Source organism: Mobula hypostoma, chromosome 6 (assembly GCF_963921235.1).
Source record: "Mobula hypostoma chromosome 6, sMobHyp1.1, whole genome shotgun sequence".
NCBI lineage: Eukaryota > Metazoa > Chordata > Chondrichthyes > Myliobatiformes > Myliobatidae > Mobula > Mobula hypostoma.
In genome coordinates, this window is record NC_086102.1 from 50,470,411 (window position 1) to 50,482,820 (window position 12,410).

The 12,410-nt window shown below is 40.5% G+C and overlaps 1 protein-coding gene across 1 annotated transcript in view; it reads right to left on the reverse strand.

The window, feature by feature from the left end:
• Positions 1-3,678: 3,678 nt before the first annotated feature.
• The window catches only part of tspan7b (tetraspanin 7b), a 112,184-nt gene continuing 103,452 nt past the window's right edge, over positions 3,679-12,410 (reverse strand). Inside the window, exons 5-8 of the mRNA XM_063049875.1 lie at positions 12,184-12,339; positions 9,598-9,681; positions 8,589-8,673; positions 3,679-4,614 (exon numbers count right to left, since the gene is read on the reverse strand). Coding sequence (XP_062905945.1) covers positions 8,605-8,673; positions 9,598-9,681; positions 12,184-12,339 — 309 coding nt within the window. The 3' untranslated portion in view covers positions 3,679-4,614; positions 8,589-8,604. The remainder of the gene's footprint in view (positions 4,615-8,588; positions 8,674-9,597; positions 9,682-12,183; positions 12,340-12,410) is intronic.

Sequence of the window (12,410 nt, forward strand, 5' to 3'; positions counted from 1 at the left end):
TGTTCAATCACTTCTGGTATGACAGTTCGAGGCTCTTTGACACCATCCAGTTCACTAGGTTCAGTGTCGTCAGGTTCAATCTCGGCAGGTAAAATCTCGTCAATAAACTCAACATCACCACCACCACCATTGTCTTCCCCTCCACATTCACATGACGTCCACGTTCTCTGTGGCAGCCTCACTCTTAATCTCATCATACTCGGATTTATCTGACTTGACTTCCTCCTCGGCTTGTGACGCATTTGTACTTGATCCACCTTCGGATTCTAACAAACCTGTAGCAGGTGCAGGCGACTCCATGGAACGTGTCGAACTACTTGTTCCGGGCTTTTCAAAGAAAGGTATGAAGAACTTGCTCGACTTCTTGGTTTCCTCTGCCTCCAACTTTCGTCTCTTCCGTCCTTCAGCTCCACTTTCCTTCTTCTTCGTGAAGAAACGTTTCATGGTCTTCTTACACAATGCTCTGAAATAAGGCCATCCTAGTGCTTCTCATCCATGATAATCAAAGACAGATCATACATCTGAAGAAAATTCTTTTTTCACTATCCGAGGATGGCTTGTCTGACTTTAATAGAAACTGCTCAGTGGCGCCCAGGGCCCGTGCCATACCTTAGATACGCCACTGCCTGGAGGAGGAAAGAATAATATGGTGAAACAAAGTATCCATACGAAACCCTGCACCATTGGATTGGGCACGCTGCACCTTCACTGTCAACTCAGAATTTCACAGGAACAGAAACTGCCATTTCCAGTCAGGGAACACTTGAACAGGAAAGATTCAACAATACTATGAATCAAAGTATCCAGCTGAAAACCTGCACAACTGGTTTCACCAGCCAGTGTCCTGCTTTCATGTCCAGCTCAGTCCTTCTAAAGACTGTGAATCAAGAAAATGATATTAGGTTGGCTGGGGTTGGAGATGGTGCAGGGTGGAATCAGTCACACTCAGAACCTCTCTCGATTCGTCAAGAGAAAGACGAGCACAGCAAATAATCATTGTGAGGGAAAGTTAAGCACTTTGAACAAAGATAGGATGGAATAAATATAATATTGGACTTTGAGGAGAATCAAATAGCTGGAGACAAGACCGTAATACCAAAAGGGATGGAGCAATACACACAAAATGCTGGGGGGAACTCAGCAGGCCAGGCAGCATCTTAGAAAAGAGTACAGTTGACATTTTGGCCGGAAATGTCAACTGTACTCTTTTCCATCGATGCTGCCTGGCCTACGGAGTTCCTCCAGTATTTTGTGGGTGTTGCTCGGATTTTCAGCATCTGCTGATTTTCTCTTGTTGGGGATGGAGCAAGAGTCCATTCATTATGAAATACAGTACAGCAGCAAATGAGCCAGGCCACACAACTTAAATTGAAGTTGTGAAGCATAGTGGTACAAGGAAAAGATCCCAGGTGCCTCGTTGGGTACATTCTTAGAATTAAAGATTCTTTGGTCATCCAATAGAGCAAAACAGACAAAGATTTTAAAGAAATCTCAAGACAGTGAGAAGCATTTATCATTAGGACTGAAAGGACACAGTGCAAGCGATAGACTTGAACAAATGGACTCTACCTCCGATGCCTTGTTAAAGAGTTTGCATAGTTTTGCCATTGCCAATGCTCTGGAGCCAGAAAGAATCAAAAATATGGTAAAACAAAGTACTGTATCTATATGACAACCTGCACCATTGGTTTCAGCACCTTGTACCCTGTAGCCTGGCTTCACTGTCAGCTCAGAATTCCCCAGGAACAGAAATTGCCATTTCCAACCAGGGAGCATGAGCTGGAAACGATACCATGAATCAAATTATCTGTTTGAAAATCTGCACAACGGGCTTCACCTGTCTGTGTCCTGCCTTCCTGTCCAGTTCAGCACTTCAAAGTAACAGAAGCTGGAATTCCAGACACTGTTCTAGTAACCACTTGCAAATAATTTCAAAAAGACTTTTTTTTTGTTAATAGAAGTAAACTGGTCTGTTTAATAATAAATCCATTTTGGCATGATTCGACTGAAGTGGAAGGAATTATTCAATGGTTACAGGTCTTTCTATCAATGTACCATGGTCCAATACAGCAATGTACTAAAGTGATCAGCAATAAGTTGAAATACAATGTTGGAAATTGTACGGTCATGCACTTTGGTGGAAGAAATAAACGGGCAGACTATTATTTAGATGGGCAGAGAATTCAAAATGCAGAGATGCAAAGAGACTTGGGAGTCTTTGTGCAGGACACCCTAAAGGTTAACCTCCAGGTTGAGTCAGTGGTGAAGAAGGCAAATGCAATGTTGGCATTCATTTCTAGAGGTATAGAATATACATAAGACCAGGGATGTGATGTTGAAGCTCTATAGGGCACTCGTAATACCACACTTGGAGTATTGTGTGGAGTTTTGGGCTCCTTATTTTAGAAAGCATATACTGACATGGGAGAGGGTTCAGAGAAGATTCACGAGAATAATTCCAGGAATGAAAGGGTTACCATATGAGGAACGTCTGGCAGCTCTTGGGATGTATTCCCTGGAGTTCAGGAGATGAGGGGAGAGGTCATGGAAACATTCCGAATGTTAAAAGGCCTGAACAGATTAGATATGACAAAGTTATTTTCCATGGTAGAGGAGTCCAGGACAAGAGGGCACAACTTCAGGATTGAAGGACACCCATTTAGAATAGAGATGCAGAGAAATTACTTTAGTCAGAGGGTGGTAAATCTGTGGCATTTGTTGCCACGAGTGACTGTGGAGGTCAAGTCATTGGGTGCATTTAAGGCAGAGATAGATAGGTTCTTGATTAGCCAGAGCATCAAAGGGTATGGGGAGAAGGCAGGGGAGTGGGGATGTCTGGAAGAATTGGATCAGCCCATGATTGAATGGCGGAACAGACTTGATGGGCTGAATGGCCTACCTCTGCTCCTATATCTTATGGTCTTATATCCTGAAGCTGTGAGATATCCAGTCAATATTGCAGTACTGGGAGCACTGGGTCACTCCACCAGAGCCAATCCAATATGATGAGACTTTATCTACGGTATCAAATGGAAATTCATGCACTATCAATGTTAGATTTACGATATGTGGTTGGTTTTCTCCTCCTTACTGGTAAAGAGATGTTATATTACTCACTCTCTGATCCAGTGGCTCAAAGTTACCCCTTAAAATGTTAACAGTTTTGATTCTTCAGATTTAAAATGCATTATTGAAAGATTGGACTTGTGTGTTGCCTACTTTTCACATCCCATTTGATGAACTGTCACCTCTAACGTGTTAGTTTGTGACACCGAACCTCGTGTCACAGCACTATCCCATACAACAGAAAATTTTTCATTCTTGTCCTTTTACCTCTTCCCTTCCCACCATGTCTGGACTTGAACATTCCTTCAGGCTAAAGCAGTGATTCCCTTGTACTTTCTCCATTTACACTATATCCAGTGCTCAGAATGCAGTCTTCCCTACGTTGGAGAATCCAAAACACAGATTAATCTAACTTAATCTCCAAGTTAAGAATTAACCTACCAGATCTTGAAAATGAAACCTTAAAATTATTTTGGCTGCATAATCTCACAATTTTAATCAATAGCTTTAAAAGAGTGTGATTAAATGAGGTTTAGAGTTTGTATCAAAGGAAAAATTATACCTTTATATGTATAATTCACAGCATGGTAACCATAAAAAGTGATCTGGAAATAATTGTAATTAATAGATTTTATTAATACAGAACTCACAAAAGCACACAATGTTGCAGTCATGTTGGCATGCTGGTTGGAGGCAAATTTAAAATACTTCATTTTCAACTACAATTTCCTTCTGCATTGTTCTTTTGACTTGCTTAGCACTATCCCATCTTATTAAATAACCTGTTTTGTGGAATCATCTATTGCTACATAAGGCAATGAAAAAAAATTAAAGTTAATGGTTGATTAACAGCCTTCTACTTACAGTGTAAATGCTAACATACAAATACTTTAAATTGAAGCAATATTATTAACTAGGTTCACATAACAACCTGTGTAACTACATTTTACAAAGGACAGGAGGCTACATACAGTGCCATAAGCAGTAATGTTTAATGACATCATAATTACAAAACTTGAATTGTAGTTTAGATTCAGGGAAATCACATTTCCTTTCCCTTCAAGCCCTACATTAATACTAATATACTGTATTTCCGTTTTCCCCATTTCTAAGTCCATATGACAGAACAATAGTTGTGTATGAATTGAATCATATCCTGAAAATCTACATGAGATAGTTATCAATATTTGTCACTATAAATAAAAGATACTGTATGAGAAATTCCAGTGACAGTACTGAACAGCCTCCATCCACTTGCAAACCCCATCCCCATAAAACTCCTGTTTCTACATGCAGGACCACATAAAACAATTATGGTACTTGTATCACAGTATGAATTCCATTAAGTTGACCAAGTAAATAGACTATTGCAGTCTCCAGCATCTTAAGAGCCTTTATGTTCAATGTAATAAGAAGCTACTCTTTATTGCACAAATGAATGACAAAAATTTATGCACCACAAATAATAGAAAGGTTATTTTGAGTTCCTAGAATGCCGGCTGGTCTTCTGCAAATCCTACGATAGAAACTGCCTGAAGATGATGTCTCCTGCAAAATGAAAAAAAAAGTCATTACAAAACTGCAAACAAGATTTTTTTTTAGTCTATTTGAAGGAATGCATTGAAAGTTATTGTCAATGCACCCTCCCTGCCTTTCTTACCTTATCGACCCAGTAATGAAGGCAGCATTTAATTTCATGGCAGAAAAGATACACCACTCAAATTATCAATAATTTCCTGTGAACCTGATCAACGAGAATCAATTATAACACTGCAAACATAACTCTATTCCCTTCCATTCATCGCAACCATTTTGTTTCTTCCAGTAATCCATTTTTCCCAATCTGAGTCAAGGTGCTAGAACAGTAATGTATGAAATGTCAAAACATATATGAGAATAATCATCATTATTTGTCACTATAAATAAAAGATAGAAGAAATTCCAGAATTCTCCTTTCAGTTTCCTTATATGCAAGTTCAGGTTCAATTGTCATTTAACTATATGTATGTATAGAGCTAAATGAAACATCATTCCTCTGGCGCCAAGATGTAAAATACAATATATACAGTACATGTGGTTACAATAGAACAAAATAATCCTTGCACAAGCCCCTGAGTGGCAAGGCCTGAAGATTGATGGTGCATGGGTTGTTGTTCTTGAGCCACGTTTCTGCAAGAACAAGCACCTAGCAGTTCCTCATCTCACACTGTGTCTGCTGCACACTAAGGCAGTGTGAGATGAGGAATCGCTAGGTGCAGTTCTTGGTCTTCCAGAGAGCAAAATCTGGAGCGCAGCATTGACGGGAGAGCTGGACTGCAGGGACCAGACCCAAACCCAGCATGGATTCCAGAGCACCTGCTGTGCCACAGTTCTCTCCTATACCTCTTCCCCTAGGTGGCTGCAACAGGGAACACTGCTGTCGGTTTCACCAATAAACTAATGAACTGGACTTACTGTATTTTGTATTACCAATGTCCAGCAGGGTTGTATGATCACAAGAAAACATTTACACCATTTGTTGGACCCAGGGAGGCTGCTGCGACTAAGTGTGCCATCATCTTAACGGAAGTTAAAGCCAAGGACATTAAATGCACAGAATGATTTCCCCTAAATGCATTAAATTCCTTAAGGTTGTTATAGCTGGGGATGGTAATGGGGACAAGCTCCCACTACCTATAAATGCTCTCAATGGCATGCGCTTCAAATAGCCTCTGACAACCAAGTCCAGTACCTGGCCTTCGCGTGTGGCTTAGTTCTAAGCCCAGCGGACCCATTTCTACTGACAGAAGGGGCAAAGGTGGGTTACTGGCTCCTTAAAACCAGTCACTTTGTCATCCATGGCTGGCACCTCATCTAGAAGGAAAACTCTGATCTCAAACCTCCGCTGCCCTGTGACTATACCAACTCACAGGGAAGGCTTCAAGAGTAGACCCCTAGGGAAAAATCTGGAGCTGGAGTCCCTATGGCAGTCCTACGTTGAGCTCAGTACTGACTGGCAACTCCTACAATGCTTCTGGTACCAAACTGTATCAATCTCTGCCGTTCTTTTGGGTTCATCAGATGCATGGAGAAGGGGAGCTTGTTATATGGGCAACAGTTCGCTCTCCATATTGTACTGCCCAGGCTTGCATATCTAGACAGCTAGGACCAATCTGACCGACAGAGGCCTCACTCAAATTCTAGGTGAAATTTATGAAATTCTCTAAAATGCCCCATCTCCCTGCCCTCTCAGCTAAAACTTATCCCTGACTAAGCCTTTTGATCATTTGTCCTCAATGACTGACTTGTACTTTAAGACTATGCCTCTAGTTTTAGACACTAAAGATTGGAAAACAATCATCCCAGCATCTCCAAATGTTTGTTTCATTGTGATTATCTTGGAATTTTCTTAACTTTATAGGTCCAATCTGTTTAAATCTTGTGAAGTTCAACTCATCACAGGAATTAATCCAGAGAACACTTAATGTATTCCTGCCAACACAGATATAGTATTTCATAGGTAGAGAGACCAGACCTGCTATTATTATTCTAGGCATGGCTTCAGCCAGGACCTATATGATTAAAGTAAGATGTCTTTTCTCTTGAATTCAAATCTTCTTTAAAATAAAGGCTAATATGTATCTTGCTTTCTTAATTGTTTGCTGAACCTGCAGATTAGCTTTCAGTTATTCATGCAGAGGACAACTAGGTCTCTGAACATGAAAACCTTTTTCAATCTCTCACCACTTAAGAAGTACTCTACTTTTCTATCTCAGGAAAATGGATGACCTCACAATACGTAGCATTTGCCTTGTCCTTTCCCCATTTATTTAGTCTCAAGCCTTTATATGTACAGTACATCATCTTCACAACCCACCTCGCCCCAGCATTCTATCATCTCCAAATTTGGATATGTTACACTTGGTGCCCCATCTAAGTTATTGATGAAGACTTAGATGCTGAGATTCCAGCAGCAATCCCTACTGTACCCTACAAGTTGCAGCCAACTGACCACAAAATGAGGTTCAAATCCATTTATTATGTGTACATTAAAATATAGTGAGAAGTGCCTTTTTGCACTAACAACCAACACACCCATGAATATGCTGGGGGCAGCTTGTAAGTGTCACTACACACTCTGGTGCCAACACAGCAAGTACACCTAATTCAGCAAAGCAGCACAATCAGCAGCAACAACAAAACAAGCCTCTATCCCACCCACAAACACAGACAGGTCCCCAAGCCCAGGACAGGCTGCCTCCGAGTTTCCGGTCCTTGGCCCCATATTCTTGGATTCGCAGATATCGGGGCCTCCAACCTCAGACCACACCTCAGGACTCACTGATGACAGGTTTGACCTTTGGGCCTTGATTTCTGGATTTGCACAGATCTCCGACCCTGGTGACTCCTTCAGGCCTCTACCTTCAGTCTTCAAACTTCAAGCTTCTACCTTTGGATTTTGCCTTTCAGCCTTGCCCTCAGGACTTCACTGACATCTGAGTATCAACCAGCCAGGATTGCTAATGTTCGACCATGGAGTGCACCGACTCATCCTCCGGGAACATGGACGTTTGATTGCGAAGCACACTGACCTGGACTCAAACTACTGCCCAGACTCTTCATTTACTGCTCTTGACCTCTAACTCCACCTCATCCCTGTCCCTAAATCCTAAACTGACCCCTAACTCCCTACACCATGCCCAAAACTATCCCTTCGAATCTATATTAAAAGAACAACGATAGTAAGTCTGAGCTATGATATTGAAGGACATCGCGGCTTGGTGCCATCCTGAGATTTTTATTTTTGTTGTATATTTTCTTTTCGCTAATCACTCCTTTAACCGTATCAATATATTTATTCCAATCCCATGGACTGTAATTCTGTGTAATAATCTCTTGTGCATGTGTGGAAGTGAAAAATTGTTCCAAAAATTACTCCAGATTATCTAGATTTTCCTCATAAAAAAAGCTCCCCACTTCTGAGAAAATCCTTGTAAATCTCCTCCAGCTCTCCCCCGTGCAATCACCTCACAAACTTCTGAACCTAGTTATTTCTTAGAGGACAATTAACAGCAAATTCCAGCAACTGTATGATTTGATCCACTCAGTATAATAACATGATGGAATAACATCTAAAAGGGATTATAAATAATAACTCTTCACATCTTCTCTCTGTTTAACAAAACCTGTATCAGGACAGTTGGTCAGTTGATACCGCTAGCAGTTGAAGAACTCAGCAGGTCAGGAAACATCTCTGGAAAGGAATAAAGAGTCGACATTTCTGGTCAAGACACTTCATTTTGTGTGTGTTACTCTGCATTTCCAGCATCTGCAGAATCACTTGTGTTTCTGAAATGAAATCTGGGATCTGAATTGCACCTTCTTTCTTTGGGCAGTAAATGCCCAATCATATACTATCAGCCACTTGTGAAACCATTTCTCAACATTTCCCAATCAGCTCTGCTGCGCAAAACTGCTGAATGATGATCTTATTTTATTTATATAGAAACCAGAGCTAAATTTTACTTGCAAAAGGAACCCACCTGCTTCTTGCATGTATTACACCATTTCATACTGGTTTGCAGTGATGAATCGGGACAAACAACAGGCCAGCAACATTCCAATTAACTGCACAGATTTAAACAAATCAGAATAAATTACATTTAAATATGATTAAATTTCCTTTACCTTGGAAAATTTTTCATTACAGAATTCTGGGCTGAGAAATGATTAATGTTTTAGCATGCAGATTAAAATGCTATTAAATACAAAACCTACAGTATATTTTGAATCTGGGCCTATTTGTTTGCAATGGGAGAATCTACTCGTATTGGAACAGGTATCTCAGCAAGTGTCTACCTACCTTTTGCTCTCGTCTAGGTGGAGGGCTGTACCAAAAAAAGCACAAAGCTCAGCAAACTAACAGTCATTACATTTTATTACCACTGTTTGATGTGTTGAAGAAGGATGGTACTGTCAATCCAACTGATTCCACTGAGAGCTGAATGCAAATTGGAAGAAAAGTACTTGGTGGATTCATTCATAAAGACTTTCAAAAGCACAGAGGGAATGGAGTGCGTTAATGGGACTAAAATGTTGTGGAAGAGTTGGGATTTAGAGTGGCAGACTGGGAGATGGGAAGAGCATCTAAAGCAGATCACTATAAACTGGGCTTCATGAGTGAGATGAAAAGATGGGGGCACAGTATCCTATGAAGGAGATGGAGATGCTGGCAGACTGATTCATAGATAGTTTAAATCTTGAAGACAACTTGATTGGCTGATTGGAGGTCAGAGTAGAGGGCTTGAGAAAGAGATTCTGTAGATGATTTGTTACAGTGACATAAATCTTTTCTTGGGTTAGGGATGGAGAGAAAGGAGGAAAGGAATTTAAAAAATAATCCAGCAAGCTGTTCAAAACAAGAAGAAAATCAATGTAACTGAAGCTATAATGGGTGAAGTAATGAATTTATTCTCTGGCAATATCAGTTCTGGTAAGCAAAGTTCCACAATGGGTTGTATAATAAAAGGACTATTATTATACAGTTTGTACCTGTAGGAAGGCAATTCCAAATGCAACCCCAGCAATAATTCCCATATTTGTCTCCATGAAGCTTGTCACCAACTCATAGCAGCCCTGTTAATTAAATCAATGAACAAATAAATTAAGAGTTTCCATTTTAATCCATCCACTAATATATTTACTCTGTTCTATTAATGTAAAAATACAGTATATCATTGGACCATATTTTTCTTTTTGATACATGTGGATTTTTTTTTCAAATCTTCACCCAGTTTACTTCTGCAATCTGTAGAGGATGGAACATGCATAGCAGTTGTTATCTGGTTCCACTGACCCCTACATAAAAGGAGGAGATAATCTGGTCCATTGTGGCTATGCCAGCTATTTAATGGAATTGTCCATTTATTGTCACAAATGAGTGTTTCCCCAGTAGTTCTGTAATTTAATTCATGTACACTATCTACTTTCCTTCAGAAGTTATTATCGAAACTGAGACTGTATATCTCTGATATTGGATTTGGTGCCTTCAAGTCTGCCAGGCTCATGTTGCACCAGGATGCTCCTAGTCCATCAGACCATCAAGGGAATCGTGACTATTCGCAACTCAATCTGCTCTCAAGAAGTGCCGAACTTTTGAATAGTTCCGTGTCCACACTTTCCTGGGGTAAAGAGTTACGAAGGTTTACTAGCCATTCACTCACAAAGTAAATCAGCTCTTATTCTGACACTGTGACCTTTGATTTGGGACTCCACAACCACAGGATAAAGACTCGTCAAACTCCTTAAAATTGTGTCAATGAATTCATTCTTCTGAAGTCCTGGAGTGCATAGGCTAATCCATTCAATTTTAACTCATAGGATATTCCTCTGTCTCTGTTTCTGAGTATTCTTTCCTCCTGGAACCAGACAAAAACCGATTAATTCATAACTTTGCATTTGAGGCTTTGTAGATTGACTATTTTGTTTGTGGAAAATACATGACTACATGGTTAATTGCAAAGTGATCTCTGGAATCCAGAGGCAGAGGAATGAAATACGATCAGAAGTTCCTAGCATCTTTTGTTGATTCTAAACTAATGGGGTATTACATAAAAAAGCTAATACAGTTAATTGTGCCATTGGTTAATTGGGACAATCTCTTATTTGGGACAACTCTTAAAGAACAAAAACTAATCCTCCCAGGAGGGGGAGAAGATGGCGGCGTGACGACAGCACGCGCGGCCACTTCGGTGATGAATATCTGTTATTTGTCAAGTAGGGGACCATGCACAATCCTGATTTGATGGAGACAGACATGAGAGCACAGAGGAACATCTGGAAAACTTCTGAAATGCCTGTTTTGTTACCGCTGCTACTGTGTGGTAACCGGAATCTCTGGAGCTGAAGGCCTCAAAATCCTCGGCTTTGCGTGTTTCAGCGGCTGGGGAGAGGTCGAAGGCGCTCGGGAGGCTGTATCGGAGAGGCTGCTCAGAAGCTCAGAATTTTCGGACGGATGGACTCAGGGTCGGCTGGGGTCGGCCGCTTCCAAGGTATCGGCAAGTTGACGGTGCCTGGAGGTTTATGGCAGGGAGTTTCTCCCTTTTGCCGCCTGCTATCAGGTACTCGGGAGTCGATCGACTTGGGACTTTGAGACTATTTTTTTTACTGTGCCTATGGTCTGTTCTTTATCAAATTACGGTATTGCTTTGCACTGATGTAACTATATGTTATAATTATATGGTTTTGTCAGTGTTAGTCTTTGGTCTGTCTTGTTTTCTGTGATATCACTCTGGAGAAACATTGTATCATTTCTTAATGCATGTATGCATTTCTAAATGACAGTAAAAGAGGACTGAGTGTTCTCATAATCTAATCTAATCAAAGAATATCCGGGATTTCCTTTGTTTATTTTAGACACCATGCTATTTAATTGGGGTAGGAGATTGCTGCCAAGCAGTTTCTAACTAACGTCCGACACGTGCACTTGTGTGGCCATCAGATACCACATCTTGCTTAGAGTGAACGGTTTTTAAGTGTCAGTTTTGTGGGCTTGTGTTCAACAATCAGTGGCTTTGTCACTGAGAGTTGGCCAGAAATAAGCAGCAAGACAATTCAGATCTGTTTTGCTCACGACAGTTTCAGGCAATCAGGCTTGGAAATGCCAGAAACTGACAAGAGCAAAAATGAAACGAGTTCACTACTCCACCACGTAAGGAACTATAAAGAATTTGAAGGTATTGACAATAATCTTGAATGTTACAATGAAAACGAAGATTTGGCGGATGCAATTGTTGAAAATTGTTTGGAGGCCGTCCGTTATCTGCATTAGGTGTCTCTGCTAATTTTGTTCATTTACAGTCAAAGGATCATGGCAGCGTAACTCCTCTATCGATAACTATAAGGAATTAATACATTTCTATAGTACTGTAGTAGTATTGATAGCTTTCTAATTTCATTTAAATGGACAATTTGCTACTCAGTTAGATGGCAGTTTGTCTTTTTTATACCCTTTTAACTATTTTCATGAACATTTGGCTAATTGGGGCAACCACTTAAATGGGCCAAATTGTACTGGTTCCAATACATCCCTAAATGTCTCCCTATAGTTTTTCAAACTTATCACAGCCAATTATATACCTGCTGGTAGACTTTGGTGGCAGCAATAGTCATGTTCCGTAAATCCTGCGGGTTACAGTCACTGCTCTTTATACAGCAACTGCGAGGAAAGCCATGCTCAGGCCAATAGGTGCTTGTGCTCCAGTTTGTATAGTTCTGTACACCGCAGCAGTGCAGCTGGAAAAGACAAACAAGTATGAATTTGTCATTGTTGAACTCAGGGAAATAATCAAGGAAAAAAAAAGTGG